Raw genomic sequence first — 18256 nt, forward strand, 5'->3', positions numbered from 1 at the left:
AACCAGCTATCAGTGTGGTTTGCCTCTTGTCACATTTCATCAATATTTTGTATGTGTTGAGAAATAATATGTAACGATCGATTGGCAGTATCTGGAAATCTACTTCAGAAAGCTTTCTGCTTCACATTCTTTGTCAGAGTATAGTCTTTAAAACTGAGACACCAGCAATTGAAATCAGACCTGTAGGAAGCTAATGCCTTTACAGTGAACCAGACCATGGCTCCCTCTAGCCCCACATTGTGTAAATTGACTGGCGGGGTTTGAGACAGGGGTCTTCTCCATGATCACTATGCCTTGTTAAGGGCCAAAGGGCTCATGGCTAGTTCTATGGGACCATTAGATATTAACAACAAGAAAGATTGTGCCCCACTATGAAGAGGCGTGCAGCCCCAAGGCAGCAGATTTCTGGTGTCATGGAAGGGCATTTAATACAAACTTCTCAGCTTCTGTTAGGGTTGGCCTACCTTGAAGCAAAGGCAGGCAGGCAGCTCAAGAAGCAGATTTTGCATCAAATGAAAACATTTGTTATTCATGACTTAGATCATTAATTATCATGAACTGCTGAGGTGATGAAGAGAGGTGTTGGAGGAATTGTTGGCTTCAGATGCCAAGGCTAGTTGCTCCCACCACAACTTTGGGGGGAGAGTTACTGCTTGGCGCATTGCCTCAGGCAGCAAACAGTCTTGCATCTGCCCTTGAGGATACCAAGAGGGCCATTCGGAATATGCTGCTAATCTAAGTAGTGCTGAAGCCTCAGGAGAGGCCCAGCAAAAGGACATTTCTTATCTCACGCCCACAAAAGGAGACACTGCTGATCATTTGCAGAAGCGAATGAATGAGGGCACGCGTGTACTGCACGGTAGCTATGAGTCGTATTAGACTTACAGGCATGCTTATAACTTCCATGCTATTCATGCATTTAAGCTGTGCTACACCTATGTAACTGAGCGTACCAGGCACCACTTGACTATAATTTGAGACCAGATTTGATCTGAATAGGTACAAAGTTCCTTTCTTTTACCATGGAGTTCCCATATTTTGGGTTAACTTCCAGTTCAGAATACAGGTGTTCCAGGAAGATTTATAAACATTCATCATCATTGTCATCTTCTTTTATTAATGGCTCAGTTCTGGCATCTGAATCAATGCCGTGGCTGCTTCCTGGCAAAATATAAACTCTGGGAAGCCAGCAGGAAGCGCATGTATGACTGTATTTTGTTGCATTAGAAGTGGGTATACTAACAGAGTCAGGGAGAATCATATGGAAAGCCACAATTTCCTGATTGATTCTTGTGGCCAAAAATGAGGTAACATCCAAGCTACACTTGTAATGAATAATGTAGATTCTTCATTTTGGATCTCTGTTTTTTCAGGGAAAGGCAAGGGTGAGGAGGAAGCCAACGGTAGAAACCATTAGGAGTTCTTTTTGGTCAGTTCACAGAAGCAAGGAATATACTTTTCAAAATGGTTCAGGTTGACTTGCTGGTCAGAATCAAACAAGTTTACATATGTAGGATGAGGGGTACATGGAAAGTTGTGGAAAGGATGAGAATATTATACTGGCTATGTTAGATAACGGAGTCAAAGCTATAGAAAAATTACCTATCCTGCTTTGAACCTCATGAACTGTGGTGTTTGCTTTAATGCAGGGTTCGGCAACATGCAACCCCAGCCATTTTTGTGCCCATGCAGTCACTGCTACTGATTTTGACATTTTGGAACCAAATCAGTGGGACAGCAGCAAAACAAAATCCCTGCAATTTTACTTTAAAATAAGGTGCAAGGGGAGTGCAGACCTTGCTTTAAAGTTAATTCGTACTCCCAAATGCATCCTGGAACCATCAAGCAGGTTTAAAACAAGATGCTTGCTCACTGCATGGCTTCTTATAAAGCTAAACTGTGTGGCGTGTGGTTGTGCCACTAACCTGAAGCTGAGATTTTGTGGCCCAGCAGCAAAAAAGCAGTGAGCCAGAAGGCTCGTGGGATTAGGGTGCCCCCACCCAAGATGTTGCCTTGTTGTCACTTATTTCTTCCCAAAATGCTTCCATGTCGTTTTCAGATCAGATATCTATTACCAAATTGTCCTATCTAATTCAGAGAATGGAAAGAAAGTCTAACACATATTGCATCCTCGCAATCTCCTATGTTGTCTTACAGCTTTTTCTATTTTCTCCCACAAAAAATGAATCCAGAGGAAAAAGACAGAATGACTCCACCATGTCATTTGATGATTGTGATAGGGCCTGTCCTGGAAATGTCCTTCTGGAAGTATCCTTAATGAACTGAAAAGGAAACCAAATAAAAATAAAAGGTAACACATAAACTTCAAAAGTGTGTCGTGAGCCCTCTACTTGGTCTTTTCCCCCAGGAATCACACCTTCTTCTCAGATGAAATTCAACTCTGTGATAGGACACGATGGTAAGACACAGATCTCTAGGGCCCCTACTCAACAGAATGAGGCACAGGGCCAGTCAAAGCCACGGGGCTGGTTTCCCACACTTTGGAACAAATCCAGTTGACTCATACTAATATATAAAGAGGGGGTACCCTCTAAGAGTGTTAAATCCAGCATCTAAAATTAATGGGCTTATTATCCATTAAAAAGAAGAGAGAGAAAGATCTGTGTAGTCTTTCTACACAAAGCAAAGGCAATTGCTTTATTTAACCACTAATCACCCACCCTTTTCTTTGGATGGAACTTAATGTCTTTCTCATCACTTTTCCTATTTATTTATTTAAAATATTTATGCCATACTTTTTCCCCTCATGAGTCTCAAACAAAATAGACAATATTGAAAGCTAAAAAAAACCAATACATTATTACAATATTTTGAAAAAATAGTTAAACAGATATCATACTAAACCTAGTGGATACATAAAAGCAGTTTAAAACATTTCTAAAAGCACATTTCCTGCATCGTACAAGCAGGGAGGCCAATGATTAGGGAGGGTGGGAGCTGCAGTCCATCAACATGGGGGTGTTTGCTTCAGATCCCATATCTTTAATTAGAATGAAAGTTTGGCCTTCAGTTTGTGGATCACAACCGCCAGTGAATGGCAATTTTCCTTGTGGTTGCCTAACACTGTAAGTATCTTGGCTCCCTTGTAGACAGGTACATCTGCTTGCAGGTAAACTGTAAGAACTTTGTGGGAACTTTGTGGGAGATTGCCTTGGAAAAGCTTCCCTACGACAAAGTGATTGAAGCAAGGCAGGGACGGATGGGATCTTCAAAAGTTGCACAACTTTGATTCCAACAATCCACATAATATATATCCACATAATATATATTTTTTTGTCTTTACTGCTTTGTTTATTTTCCTGACTATACTCACCTAACAGTTAGAAATCTATACACTGGTAGGATCTATGGTGGCCCCGGTAGCTGTCCATGGATTGGCAGGAGATAGTGTAGTCTGTGTACTGGTTTGTGTGCTGTGTACTGGTTTAAAATCCACCACCTCATATGCAAAGCTATCTTGGAATCTATAGAAATGGCTTGCAGCCTTCAAATTTCTCTGCAAGTAAGGTACATTCTTTCTTTACTTTTTGATACAAAATCAAGACTCATCTTCATGAAATCTTGGAGCCATGTAACCTGGGGAGGGTGGTGGGAATGGTCATCCAACCTAATTGTATTCAGGTTTGAGGGGAGGAAAGCTAGCCTAAACCCTGTACATTTGGGCTCATATTTTAACTGCAACTTCATGATCCATCACGTGTAAAGAAATGAGGAGGCTCCAAATTAGGGTATAGGTGTTGGTGGGGCCTGTGGGAAGTGTCTCATTGATTTGAACTAGCAGACCGTTATTGTGTAGAAAACGTTTAATCAAGTGAAATACATTTTTTTTAAAAAAATTCAGTAGAGATCCTTTTGGTAAAGTAAAGCAACTGGCTCTGTTACTGGAAGATTTTCAGAGGGACTGTGAGCATACTCAGCCAATGAAATGTTCCTTGAAATATTTGAAAAAACACATACCATACAGCTAGAGACTTTGGTCTCCAGCAGCACATAAATGGAAGCATTTGGGTGGTGCCAGCTGCTCCACACAGCAGAGAGGTGCTTTATGATTAGGCCTATCTCTGAGGTAGGCCTTCCACCAATAGCTGCTTTATCTCTCAATAGCCAGCTGGCCCTACTAGGAGTTAGGGTCCTCCCTTCTCCTGTCCCTCCTTTCTCTGCAGCTCAACAATTCTGTGGCTTGAATCAGGTTAGGTTTTTTTTTTTCAATCCACATTGTGTCATACCATCAGAGCTTAATTTGCACATACTTATATGGAAAAATTAAATGTTTTTCCAAACCCTGGATGTCCAGAAGTGGTTAAACTACAATCATGGCTTACTAGAGTTGATCTCCAGCAATCTATGAGAACCAAAGGCTGGGAAAGACCGTGAGAGTTCAAATCTAACCAAGGAATGGATTTGGGATCCCTTCTATGTGTTTTGTGGGAGAGGGATGGGAGGGGTAATGGACATCGTTTAGTAGTTACTGGGAAAGTACTTTGAGACATTTCATTATGACATGTTTCTAATTACATTCACAACACTAAAAACAGGTCAACTTTAATTTCAGACTTCTGTTGTGGTAGGCTGACCGCTGAAGAATTGATGCTTTTGAATTGTGGTGCTGGAGGAGACTCTTGAGAGTCCCCTGGACTGCAAAGAGAACAAACCTATCCATTTTGAAGGAAATCAACCCTGAGTGCTCACTGGAAGGACAGATCCTGAAGTTGAGGCTCCAATACTTTGGCCATCTCATGAGAAGAGAAGACTCCCTAGAAAAGACCCTGATGTTGGGAAAGTGTGAAGGCAAGAGGAGAAGGGGATGACAGAGATGGTTGGACAGTGTCATCGAAGCTACCAACATGAATTTGACCAAACTCCGGGAGGCAGTGCAAGATAGGAGGTCCTGGCATGCTGAGGTCCATGGGATCATGAAGAGTCGGACACGACTAAACGATTAAACAACAACTGCTTTGTTATCTTTAACAATTGCTTGATATACAGATAATTAGCAGACAGGATCAGACCTTGGAAGTGTTATGCTTCTGGACTATTGCTTCATACTGGCTGACAGACTGTAGGAGTTGTAGTCCAAAGAAAGTAAGATTTCCAAGCTCTGGTGAGAATCTTTATTACTTCTATGTCATGAAGAGCTTCACAAAGGTTGACAATGGCTCCTGGATAAAACACAAGAAGAGGTCAGGCAGTTCTTCATTTCACCAGATCACCTAGCAACCCTTGTCCCTATTGCCAAACTTTATCAGGTGATAGGCAGCTGGACGGGAGCAGAGGGCCGTGCACTTTGGCTGATTCATAGCAAAATCAGCTCGCCTCCAGCCATTTCCTTATTCTGCTCCGCAGATTATACCAAAGCCCACCAGTAGGGCGCAGGAGGAAGCAAGCCATATATGTGTGTTTGTGTGTGTGTGTGTGTGCCTATGCATGCACACTCGTACACATGGGTGTTCAAACACATTCAATATCTTTATCTGTCTATCAATGTGTCTATCTTTATAAAAAAAATCTATATATCTACATATGTACACACACTATATAGATATATACACCTTGTGTATACATGTAGGTAGCTGTACTTTCCTGGATGACATCTTTCAGTGCTGCAGCTAATGTAGTTGCTCTAAGTGAGTACAAAATCAGTGGCCCAGTCTGGATGTTTCATATTTAAAAAAAAAAAGAATCCAAAACCTCTTGGGAGCAGATGAATTGATCAGGAGAAATATTTTTCTGACCATAAGTTTATGAATCAGATAATCAATGGGCAACAACATTTTAATAAAAAATGTAAGTAGCTCCGAAATATTTTTTTTCTCCAGATCTCCAAGGAAGGGAAGGATATTTTAATTATGTCTCATAAATGAAGGTATGTGCCACACTTAGTGTGTTGTGTACGTTTAATAATGTTGGGGGATGAGGAGAGCAAAGAGGGTATCCAGTAATATTTTATTTTATTTTTAGCCTGCCTTACTTCTTAAAAAGACCCAAGGTGGCTTACCTCATTAAAAGAGAATATTAAAGCTAACAATGAGTATACAAAACCTAAAAAGGATCAAACAAATACCATACAAAAAACCTAAGCAACACCAAAACACATTCAAAGCAATAATATACAACAATCAATTTTTAAAAAGTCCTCTCAGGCAGCCAGCTGCAGAGAGAAAGCTTGCCTGCAAAGAAAGGCCTTTGCCTCTTTGCAAAAGGACAACAAAGATGGGGCCAATCTAGCCTCCGGTGGGGTGAAATTGTAGAGTTTGGGAGCAGCAACAGAGCAGGTCTCTCTCATGTGCCCACCAAAGACACCTGGGAAGGTGGAAGGACCGAGATAAAGGCCTCTCCTGATGATCTTAGCACTCGAGCAGGCATATAAAGGGAGACAAGGTCCTTGAAATGCCTTAGACCAAGCTTTTTAGGGCTTTATAGTTTGGAATCAGTGCCTTGAATTCTGCCCAGAAATGGATCGGCAGCCAGTGGAGCTGCTGTAAAGGGGTGGGGGGTTATGTGATCCCTGCAACCAGCCCCAGCCAGTAGTATGAAAACTGATATAACTGAACTTTATCAAATGGTATTGTCTAGACTCCAGACAAATACAAATCAGTCTGGTTCAGTTGAAAAAAAACAAACAAACAGAAAGATCTAGCACAGAGACCTAAGGTTATTTCTGTGTCTCCTCCCTACTGCTGTGTCCACTGAATGGCTGTGGATGGGAGACCCTTTTCAGTCTTAGTCAGCTCTCCTGGTAGATGATGCAAACTAGTCACCTCAGGCAATGGATTGGGGTACTACCAGTCACAGCAGCAGACTGGGAAACAGCCCCCCCCCCCCGTTGTAGCAACTCAGTTGCTAAAATTCCCACCATGTTCTTCTGAATTTATAAGTTCTTCTGGACTTTTAAAAATTAATTTAGATTCCCCGTTAATCATCTGCGTGGTTTGCCCTTTTGAGGCAGACAAAAGTTTTGACATTGATTTAAAGGGCATTTTGTAAATTGGGGATCTTACACGGGGAGACTGATGGAGGCATTCAGGCAGTGAAGCCCTGAGCAAGCCCAAACCACTCGTTCTTGGCGGTGGCTGAGGAATAACTAGCCGGGAAAGGGAAGGGGGATCCATCTTCTCCAAGGTGGTTCACATCCTGTTCCTTCGGTGAGGCCCGTGCCCAGCCGGGTGCCCTCCTCCAGATGTCTTGGACTTCAACTCCCAGCATGCCCTGGGCTAGGGTTTTGGGAGTCCAGCAGAGCTGGAGAAAGCCACCCCATTGGGGAAAGCTGCAGGAGGTTCTCCTTTCCCAGCCTTGGAAGCCGTCTCTTCCCTCGCCCTCATCCCACCGCCCTTTCTTCTTTCTCCTCACAGCCTCCAGCTCTTTTCCATCACAATCACGTCATTGGTAAAAGGTGGGGAGGGACGGGGCTGGCTTCCTATTGGGAGGGGGGAGAGAAGGAGGAGGAGGAGGAGGAGGAGGAGGAGGAGGAGTCTGTTTTCCATCAGGACCAAGGAGAGCTCCTCCCGGCCTTCCTCTCTCTCTCTCTCTCCCTCCCTCCCGCCCCCTCTCCGCTCTCGCCGGCCCATCTTTCCTTGTTCTCCCATCTCTCCCCGGGTTTTTTCCCCTCCCTTGCCGTCCAAGAAGGGGGCTGGAGCTAATTTTAGGAAGAGAGAGAGGAGGGAGGTATTTCAGAGCCATCCGATCTTGGGGAAGGTTCACTCAACGCCTGGTTTTCTGGGGGAGGGCAGGAAGAAGAGGAAGGGGGAGGGGAGGGGGTGGGGAGGAGGAGGAGGAGGGGGAGGAAGAAGAAGGGGAGGGGGCGGCAGAAGGGGTGGTAGCGGCGGCGTCGGCATCATCCCGTCGATCGAGAACGTCTCTCCCCTGGATGGAACCGAACTGTATCCAGTCAACCATGGCGCTGGGGCTGTCTTCCAAGAAAGCATCCTCCAGGAATATTGCGGTGGAAAGGAAAAACCTGATTACCGTCTGCAGGTAAGGGTTCCTTTTATTGCCTCGAGGTGTGCGCTGTGCCCTGGCTTGGAGCGGACAAGGGAGGTCGAGTGAATGGACACGATGGAACCGCTAGGATGGGTTTCTGGAACATGGTCTCGAGATCTTCCTCTTCACAGAACGGTCAACATGGCTGGACACAGGGCACCGTCCTTCTGGGTAGCGCACATGGAGTGGGAGAGCGGAGGAAAGGTTAGAAAATGCAAGAGCAGAGGAAAAAACAGTGACATAAGCAGAAAACAGATCAGGGAGACCAGCATCTGTGAAACCTTTGAGAGAGAAAAAAAGCAAGCGTCAAGCAAGCATCAAGCTGGAAGGAAGGAGAGAGGATGGATACAGGCCAAAGGCAGTGGATGCAAACACAAGATGCTCTATTGTGTTTCCAGGGTCCAATTTTCAACAAGTGTGTCTATTCTGTCTTTTGCAGGATTCTGGTTTTCAGACATGGGCTCCTTATATGAAATAACTGGGAATCTAACAGTCTAGAACCCCCACCCCACTGCCACACAGCACCAGCTCACTTAGGGAAGGAATTCTTGCCTGATCAGTCCTACTCCATTTCTCTTTGGCATCTATGTATTTTCCTCCCAAAGGTGATCATTTCATGGGTGCTTAACAAGGGTGTCTATGTAAGGGAATGAATGTCGAAAATTCTGGGAGGTAGGAAAGAAGGTTGAACAGCATGTTCAGTTGTCACTGTTAACTGTTACCTTTCCTGGCCAAGTGGATGGGGGTTATGTCATACATAAAGCAGAAGCTAATTGGAAAGAAAAGGTGGAGAGGCAGGGAGTGTTTTCACTGTGCCTTCTCCCTGAGGGTAAGAAGGAAGAAAATAGGGAGTTATGTGCTGAAACAGTGTGCAAAGATAGATATAAGGCACCCTGGTTTGGGAGATGTGAAAACTGGGAAGTGACGTCACTGGAAAGCATCTTATGAGCAGCAGAAAGGAGGGTGGAGGAGGGTGGGATCCCAGAGGCAACCGGGCTGCCGTAGCAACAACCTTTTCCCAACAAAAGGCGTTAAGGAAGGAGGAGAGCCGTCTCCTTACCTTATCCTTGTTACAGGAGTTTCCTGTTCTTGACCCTGTCTCATTCTCAGGTATGCCTCTGCTGAAGCAGAGACAGAGTGATCTGACTTTAGATGGAGAAGCATGCTTTTGATCCATGAAGACAGACAGACAGACAGAGAGAGAGAGAGAGAGAGAGAGAGAGAGAGAGAGAGAGAGAGCTTCTCCATCCTGCCCAGTATATTTTTAAAGGACTGATGAATTCTCATTAAGTTTACTCTTCTGTCCTTGGAATATTAGGCACATCTCTAATTAGCCCATCTCAAAATAACATACAAAAAAGCTGGAGAAGGGAAACTAAGATTGTCACAGTGGAGAACGGCTCTACCCGGTGTAGTGTATTGCCATGTTTCCCAGCTTTGGATAACCCAGGTGTTTTGGGGATGCAACTCCCAGAAACCCCTAGCAGCACAGCTGGTGGTGAAAGCTTCTGGAAATTGCTGTCCAAGAACACTTGAGTTACTCAAGATTAGGAACCACTGGTGTAGTGGATAAGGTAATGGACTAGGACTCTGAAGGTCTGGATTCCCTTAGCCATGGAAGCTCACTGTGAGTGTGGAACTGGTGGTTTAGGGTTTATGTGGAGCCAGAGGTTGGAAGTTCAATTCCCCCCGTGCCTCCTTGATAGGTTCTGATGATCCATGGGGCCCCTTCCAGCTCTGTATTTCAGAGAAGATTATTAAACATCTCACTTACCTCGAAAGCCCTACGTTTTGACTTAATGGCACATAACACAGACAATGGCTCAACTTCCTTGTATGCAGAAATGTAAATATCTGAACCAGGTATCACACTACCTGCTGATGATAGCTTATATGCTTCTTAAAGAAAAAAGGAGAAAGAATAGAGAGTAGTCAGCCTTCCTGAACCTGGTGTCCCTCCATTTGTGTTGGACACATTTGTGTGTCCCTCCCTGTGTTGTCTGGGGTGATGAGGAATGTGGTCTACACATCTGGAAGATACCAGCATGGTGAAAGCCAAAACAGATTATACTGATATTCTCAATGTTATGTTATGTGTCATCAAGTTGGAACTGACAGATAGTGACCCTAATTGGGCTTTCAAGGTATGTTAGAGTGATTTTACCAGTTCCACACCCTCAGTGAGCTTCCATGGCCGAGTGGGGATTCAAACCCAGGCCTCCTGAGTCCTAGTCTATCACTCTGCCTACTACACCACATTGGGTGTCTCAATCATTGTCAATACATGTCGATATTTATGCAACACAGAATGTATGTATATGTGTATATAAATGTTTATAATGTGTTTGCTAGGAGCAGAATGTGGTATTAACATAGAATGTGTCTTTTGCCATACAGAAATAAAATAACTAATATGCACTAGGGCCAGTTAAGATATTATGACTGCAATAACAAAATAAAGAAAATTATTTACTAGAATATGGCTGTCATACCAAACAACTAAACACTATGTATTATGTAATATAGTTCATACATTTATAATTAGTTTATTTATTGTTTTAAACCAAGTCTTAAATGATTATTTGAATATCAGTTCCTGGCACAAACACAATATGGGAGATCACAAAATCTTATACTATACAAACAGTGGTTTTTATCTACTTCCAGCTTCTATATGCTAATTCTGCTAATTTATAGGTTAGAATTTATTTATTATAACCAGAAGCCAACAATACAGGCAGGCATTTAAGGAAAAAAGGTAGAAGTGAAGTAGTAAAAAGGAAATCTAGACTGCAGCCTTATACCCCCTTGCTGGAGTAAGCCCCACTGATCTCCACTGGATGTAGCTATGAATAGGCATGGACCACAGAGCACCTTAACTCTTTATTAATTTAATATCACCTGCATTCAGTTATAAAAATCTTACAATCAAGAGAAATTCAAAAGAGCATGCAGAGGAGTGGTGTGGTGGTGGAAAACCTTGATTTTGTGCTGATATTTATTTTTCCCCATTGATATCGCCCCTCCTGCTCTTGTGAAACAGCTCCAAATAGAAATGTTCTGGTCTTCTATTGGGCTGCAATTTGATTTGTTGTTGTTGTTGTTGCAAAGGAAGAGAAATGGAACAGTCAGGCCATAGGTTGCCAACATAATCTAGGAGCCTTTTAAACTGTTTATCCCTCCTTGGTCTGTTCAGACTGCAAGCCTCTCTCCAGCAATGTTAGGCACATGTCTTTCCTATCATCTGCTTGTTGCTGATATATATTGTATACTGTCAGGCTGCTTCTGACTGATGAGGACCCTAACCGGATTTTTAGGTATGTGAGATGGTCAGTGAATGGTTTGCAATTGTTACCTCTAGTGGATTTTCAAAGCTGTATGAGGATTTGAACTCAGGTCATCTGAATTCTCGTCAAGCACTCTGTCCCCTATACCACACTGGCCCCCATCCTCTGCTACCTGCTACTAAAACAAAACAAAACAAAGTTGGTCACATCAGAATTTAAACTTGTGACCTCTTGTTTGTAAAGTACGTGTGGGTACCACATAGCCACAGCTCCTGATTACTGCAGTTAGCCCTATCCAGGATATTTATATAGATTTCTTGAAGAATCAAGCTGGGAGTCAGTCATGTCCCAAGGACTGCCAGAGAGTATTGTACAAGTCAAAATGAATGGTCAGCCTTCCAGATCTTCTAGGATTGAGTGATATTACTCTGTGGATGGATCTAGGCCAAATATGCCATTAGGCAAGACAATGTGGACAACTTTGGGTGGTAGATTTCTAACAGGAAGCAAGCTGTCAGTTATGTAGCTCTCTGTTATAGTTGTACCAAGATGGAGGTGAGCATGGAGGGGGTGCTATTTGAGTTTTCTACCTCAGACACCACATTGTTTTGAGCTATTATTGGGTGAATCCATACATGTTGGCCATCTACTCACTCAAGAGTCTTTGGCTGTTAAGGATTTTTGTGATTTGGACCTAATTTGGTCTAACTCGTTTGCACTCTCCATTATGGTTTTCTTACCACCGTGTTGCTTCAGAAGTAGTTCTGGTCATACTCTGTTTGAGACCATCAGGCATCCATTCAGTCAATTAATCACTTCGAGTATGTCCAAGATAATCTAATCAACACTTTGAAATTTCATTACTTGGGTTATTAATGCTATTGTTACTCTGAAATTTCATTATTTGTACATTTTATCTCTTCATCTGGTCCTCGTTCCCATAACCATTATACTGTATTTGTTAACCCATGTCTAAATATTGTACTCCATATGTCTGAGAAGGTAGACTACAACCAATGAAAACTCAACCAGAAATGTATCTTTTAGCCTTCAAGGTGCCACACCTTGTTTAGCTTGTTTAGCTTTTGCTATACAACAGGGTTAGAAAACTTGCTGGTTTGGTTTTTCTGATTGTTAGTTGTATTAAGCATGGATGTGAATGAAACAATAGTAAAAGGAAGAGAATCCTTAACATTTTGCTGTTTATGCAGAACACCTCCCCTGGTGCTTCAGTTCCACAATTTCCTATGCATGACTATAAAAACAGTTGTGCTTCTTAATGGATTTTCTCCTTCTTAATGGATTTTCTGCTGCTAAGAAAAAAAAAGTGATGGGAAAATGTGACAGGATTACAAGTGGATGACAGTATTAGTTGGTCTCCTATATAAATGTTGAAAGAAGCAAGACAAGGTGAACATTAGAAGCCTAATCTGGAAGCAGCTTTCAAATGAGTCTCTTCTTAGTATAACTTTGATTCAAATATTAATTGACAGTTTGTTAATTTATTTTAAATGCTGTAGATTTTCTTTATGTGTGAAATTTAAGAATTCATCACAGCATTTGAAAAGATGTGTGATTCCACCAAAATGCTTTCTCACCACTTTCTTTCCATGTTAGTCTGCCTTTTTCTGATGAACCTTAGTATCAAACAAGCTGTGGGCCAGCTAGTGGTGTGGGCATCAAAGGGATGGTGCATTCCAATTTGACTGTTAAAAGTAAGATGCATTAAACTAGATGGATAAACAGCACCAAAGTGAGGGGGTGGAATATCATGGTTACATAGAACTTCGATAGATTTCCTTGGTTTTCTAAGTTGCCTGTTTTGCAGAAGGGGCCTATGGGAAGTGATAATGAAGAAGTAGTAGGGAAGTGAAGGTAGGAATGTGAAATAAAACACCCTGTAGCATTATTAATTCTCCATGAGGCAGGCTTTTGACACGCTGGTTCCTGAAAGATTGTTTTGCGCCTGTTGTGAGAATGAGACAAGGAGTGTGGTTTGTCTCTTTGGGGCTTCTGTAATTTGTGCAAAATGTCTGTGCAAAATTAGTCTCTTTTCTCTTAGGGAAGCAGATGTTGCACATATACATCAAGCAAAAAAAAATCACTGGCTGATTAATTAAAAAGACCTGGTTGAGTGGAGAGTGGTGACAATTGTGGTGGGGCAGTGGTTCCCAACTTTGGGTAGCCCGGGTGCTCTTGGACTGCAGCTCCCATAAGCCTTCACCACTAGCAATGTTGGCTGAGGTTTCTGGGAGTCACAGTTCAAGAAGAAGACCTGGATTACTCAAGGTTGGAAACCACTAATGTGAAGGATGTAGAAAACCAGTGAGCATCTGGCGTCACCTAATTTATCAACTGTTATAGCTAATTCCATGGACCATCATTTTATACAGAGGTATAGCTCAAGAATGGTCTGGGGCAAATTATGGCTTTTTTCACCCCAAAATCCCAAGTGCAGAAAACGTCTCTTGTAGACAGCTGTGGACAATGTTGCTATGGGGAAATGGCAGGGAAAAAAGAGCTATTTTTGAGAAGAAATACGTTATCTTGGGATCACTGCATAATCACTGGTCTGTTGAATATCATTTGCTGAAGCGCAAATATTTCACCTCAAGTCTGATCACCCTGAGGCACCAGAATGTCTGCTAAGAGCATACAAAGATTCTCAGACAAAGCAACAGCATACATATATCACATGGGCTGCCCCAGCAAAATAATTCTCACTGTGGAAGGAAAAACTGTCCAGTGCAAAATGCCTGCTGAGGCAAGAAAACAGCTGACTTCAGTATGGCTGTTGCAAGCAGGAAAGTCACTATGGATAGATTCATCAGCTAACCAGGACTGAGAATGGACAGAAGATATTCCGGAATTTTTCTTTTCAGCCCTTGGAGGATATCTGAGAACCCACCTTCATCTGTCTCCTGTTTTGCTGCTTTTTACCAAGTTATAACCACCTACACATCTTTACTGTCCAGGGACAGCATGTATTCTTTACCTGTTTTGCTTCCTTCTGAAGCACAATTCCCACCTTCAATGAGATTTTCTTTCTCCTGGTTCAGCCCTTCTGCTGTTGTCTTTAAATGGGAGATGTCTGTGAAACTCAAGCATAGAGGCTAATGGATGATTAATTTTAGTGTCATGTTGTTACTGTTACAGGTATAATGTCAAATATATAGTAGGATCACCATATCCACATGGGTTCACTTATCTCCTGCCTGAAAATATTAAATTAAAAAACCTTCTGAAATATGGGGGGCAGGGGGGCACGGAAATTCCAAGATGTACCATCAGAACTGTCCACTAAAGCGAACAAGAGACTATGCTATACATAAGCATCATTATATCTGCCTTTTCTGGCATATGTAGGGGGTGAGTGGGTTAGAAAGGATTTCCCTCAGATACTGCGGTCCTACTGTATTCTTTTCTTCTTAACCTGTTATTTTAATGGGTTGATTGCATTTGGGGAAGGAGCAGGAACATTCTGTACTTAAGTTTATAACACAAAAATTGCATTCCCTAGCTTCACTTATGGCCAATTTCACTTTTCAGTATTATGCTACGTAATGGATGATGACTAATTTTAAGGTCTTGACATGGAATTTTAGGAGTTTGGTACTGTGATAAAGAAAGAAAAGATCAGGATTAATTCCCATATAAAAATAACAATTCTGATTTTCTTTTTTAATTTCCCCCCTTGAACTACAACATAAACATAAACATAAAACACATAAACCAAAATACAATTTGACTGTGTTCCCCACCACCCTAGTCGGGACCTCTTGCAATGATCCTCTTCTTCCTCTGTCTTTATTCTTCTTCTTCCTTTATTGTCCTCTTCTCCACAACTGCATCGATTCCTGATTTGGAGCTTTCCCTTTTCCTCTTGTTACCACATATTCAAGAAATCTGCCCCATATATCATAGAAATTATTCTATTTCATCTCTGCTTTCTTAACCTTTAAGTTACAATTTATCAATTATAGATCTTCTTCTGCAGGACTCCCATCATAGGGGAGACCTGTTCCTCATCTTATGATGAACCTAACATAAAACAATATTCACTGATTGCAAAAATCCCCCCAAAAAGTATTGAGAATATTTTCCACTAGTGTAAAGATTACATTGAAGGAGGTTTAATGGTAATGCTAACGGTTGCTACAGTATGTGTTCATTTAAGGTACACTGGAGGATAGGTATCTCTCTCCAAGTATCTGTCAAAATGCATTCATGGCAGATATTGGCAACCAACTGGAGGCATTTTGTGAAGGCAAATTAGTTATAGGCAGTGACTTAAACTCCACCTTTGATGAGTTGCTCTAGCAAAACTTTTCCCAATTGAATGTACAGTTCTCAATATTGAAGGAAATGCATCTTTTGGATGCATGAAAGGAAACAGCAATTATTTCTACTTACCTAAGTATTTTCCAATTTACTCCCATCTGGATCATCTACTGTTTTCCAAAGAATGGTTTAACTGACTAACCCAGATTTCAGTAGGAACTGCCTTGTTTCTGACCATCATTCTGTCAGTGTAACATTGTTCCTTAAAGTTGTACAGGAAACATTTTCATGAACATGTTTCTCACTGTGGGCAAACGGGCATGAATAATATTACTATATCTTATCATTAAAATAACAGTTTTTAAAAAAAATTAAAAGAAGATACAGATAATGTTACTAAATTTTAGAAGTCCATGCAGTAAAGCAACACCAATAATCATTTTGCTCAGTAGCACAATTTGTACAAAAATCATCCTCTTAAATGTTAGAACTCTCATCAGTGTTGACAGAAAAATATCTCACCATCTCACAAGGCAAGGAAAAACGGTAGCTTCTCCTTCTGAGAGTAGGACAAAACAAGCAAATCAGAACAAAACATCCCTAGCAGGTTGAATCATAAGCAGTATTAAACACCTCACATGTGCAGACCCCTTTGGTTAACAAAATGTTGTTCAGATCTCTCTCTCTCTGCCATTCTCATCCATTCATTGATACAGGGCACAGGTTTTCAAAAATATTGTCCTGGGATTCCTCAGAAATTCATAAGACAGGCTTATGTCCTCCATCTTTGAGGAGCACTGGTGATCCTGCTTAGGGCTGATGTAGACTATAGTAGAGAACATCTAGAAATACCAGGCATTTCACATCCTGGGAGGAGCCATTTAAAAGGCTTTCCCACATGTCCTTACCAAATATGCCTGTGAAGGTGGCACAATCAAGAGGAGAGCCTCCCCAAATATCTGAAAACCTGCTCATTTTCACATTGTTGCATTTATGTCAAAACTTTCCCCTCATTAGCGCAAAGTGGCACAAATAGCTCTCCTCCTCCTTTTGTTCTCATGACAGCAACTTTATGAAATAAGTCAAATGGAGGGCCAGGGTGACTGGCCTAATGTCATCCAGTGACTTTGTTGGATCAGCTGGAAGTAGATCTTGGATCTCCCAACCCATAGTCCTGTACTCCTAATCAGAATACAACACTTTGATGCTTTAAAACTCTGTAACCAACCAGTCACCATGGAAAAGGCTCTTGAAAGACAGTGTTAAGGAACCCCTGACATGTGCAATGCAAATGGATATCAAAGCTTTAGTAGAGCAGATTTTATCCCTGGTGGATTAAGAAAAAGAAACAAAGAGGACTAGGACATAAATTTCCTGAGAACTATACCGTGTGACTAGCCAGCTTTGCCCCACTCCCAAAAGTTAGGAAAGGGAAGGCAATAGGCAGTGACTGCAGTCTGTATTTATTCAGAGGGTACTTTACATGTTTGAGGGCTGAGGCTGCTACATTCTGGCTCAAAGGAAATTCAGCAAACAGTCATTCTTTTATGGCTGGACAGGAGAGATGTTGCTCATACACATCTTTAGAAGAAATGAGAAACTGTTCTTTGTGGTTAGGGCCCAAAATTGGGAAGGTGAGGGGAACTTCTGAAAAGCTATTTTTACCCTCTCTCCCCAATCCACTTCATACTTTGCAATCTCTTCTAGATTCTCTGTGAAGACCCTACTCGAAAAATATGCAATCGAGCCCATTGATGACTCGTCAGAGGAGTTTGTGAACTTTGCAGCCATCTTGGAGCACATACTCAGCCATCGTTTCAAGGGAGACCATGGTAGGTGTCATCCTGAGGGATGCTTATAACTCAGCTGCACCAGCCATGGGCAGCCGGGAAAAATGGTTATGGGTCTACTCTTCACAGCCTGTTGTACCTGTTTCTCCCTCGCTGTCTATTCCTCAGGTCCTGTCAGTTGGTTCAGCTCTGATGGGCAACGTGGCTTCTGGGATTATATTCGTCTGGCCTGCAGCAAAGTCCCCAATAACTGTGTCAGCAGTATCGAAAACATGGAGAACATCAGCACCTCGAGAGCCAAGGTCAGAAGGTCTCCTAGGTTGAGACAACCCCCGTCAGGGTCAAACGCTGTCATGAGGCAGAAAGATAGCCAATGCTAGAGGCAGGAGGCAACCATGAGACTGAAGGACAGATCCTTATCCCCTCCAAAGTGTCTTGTTCCCTTCTGGAACAATTGGTAGGGCTGCTCTGCTGAAGGAAGATTGACTTGCCAAATCAATGTGCTTTTAGACATGGGATACTGCCAGGACTGATTTAATATTGTAAGAGAGGAAGATAATTCCTCTGTATTCATTTTCTCCACATCATCTATAATTTTACAAAATCAGGGTGTTAAATATATTTCTTCATTGAATTTATGTATTTATGCCTTTGCACTAAAAGACAGTGTACAAGGAAGCTTACAAACTTTCTAAAAGAATAAAAGCAGATGAAACCACAGTTAGTTTTAAAAATAATCAAATCATATAAACTAGTCCTTCCATAAAACCATGAAGATCAAGCAAATACATTGAAAGCCTTTAAAATCAGCAAAGGATACAGATTAGTTTAGATCTCCGGCTGCAGAGCCATCAAATGGGAGCTCACTTCCCCACAGTGCCTCCTTGACAAGACTGGACG

At 42.0% G+C, this 18256-nt stretch overlaps 1 protein-coding gene across 3 annotated transcripts in view; it reads left to right on the forward strand.

Moving 5' to 3' along the window:
- The first annotated feature begins 7242 nt into the window (after positions 1-7242).
- Positions 7243-18256, forward strand: part of RUNDC3A (RUN domain containing 3A) — a 28243-nt gene continuing 17229 nt past the window's right edge. For all 3 annotated transcript variants that reach the window (XR_013537540.1, XM_020799343.3, XM_020799344.3), the window contains exons 1-3: positions 7243-7992; positions 17274-17398; positions 17525-17658. Coding sequence is in view for 2 of the 3 variants with exons in the window: in XM_020799343.3 (XP_020655002.2) it covers positions 7886-7992; positions 17274-17398; positions 17525-17658 (366 nt within the window). In the remaining variant the exon portion in view is untranslated. The remainder of the gene's footprint in view (positions 7993-17273; positions 17399-17524; positions 17659-18256) is intronic.

Source organism: Pogona vitticeps, chromosome 6, assembly GCF_051106095.1.
Source record: "Pogona vitticeps strain Pit_001003342236 chromosome 6, PviZW2.1, whole genome shotgun sequence".
Taxonomy (NCBI): domain Eukaryota; kingdom Metazoa; phylum Chordata; class Lepidosauria; order Squamata; family Agamidae; genus Pogona; species Pogona vitticeps.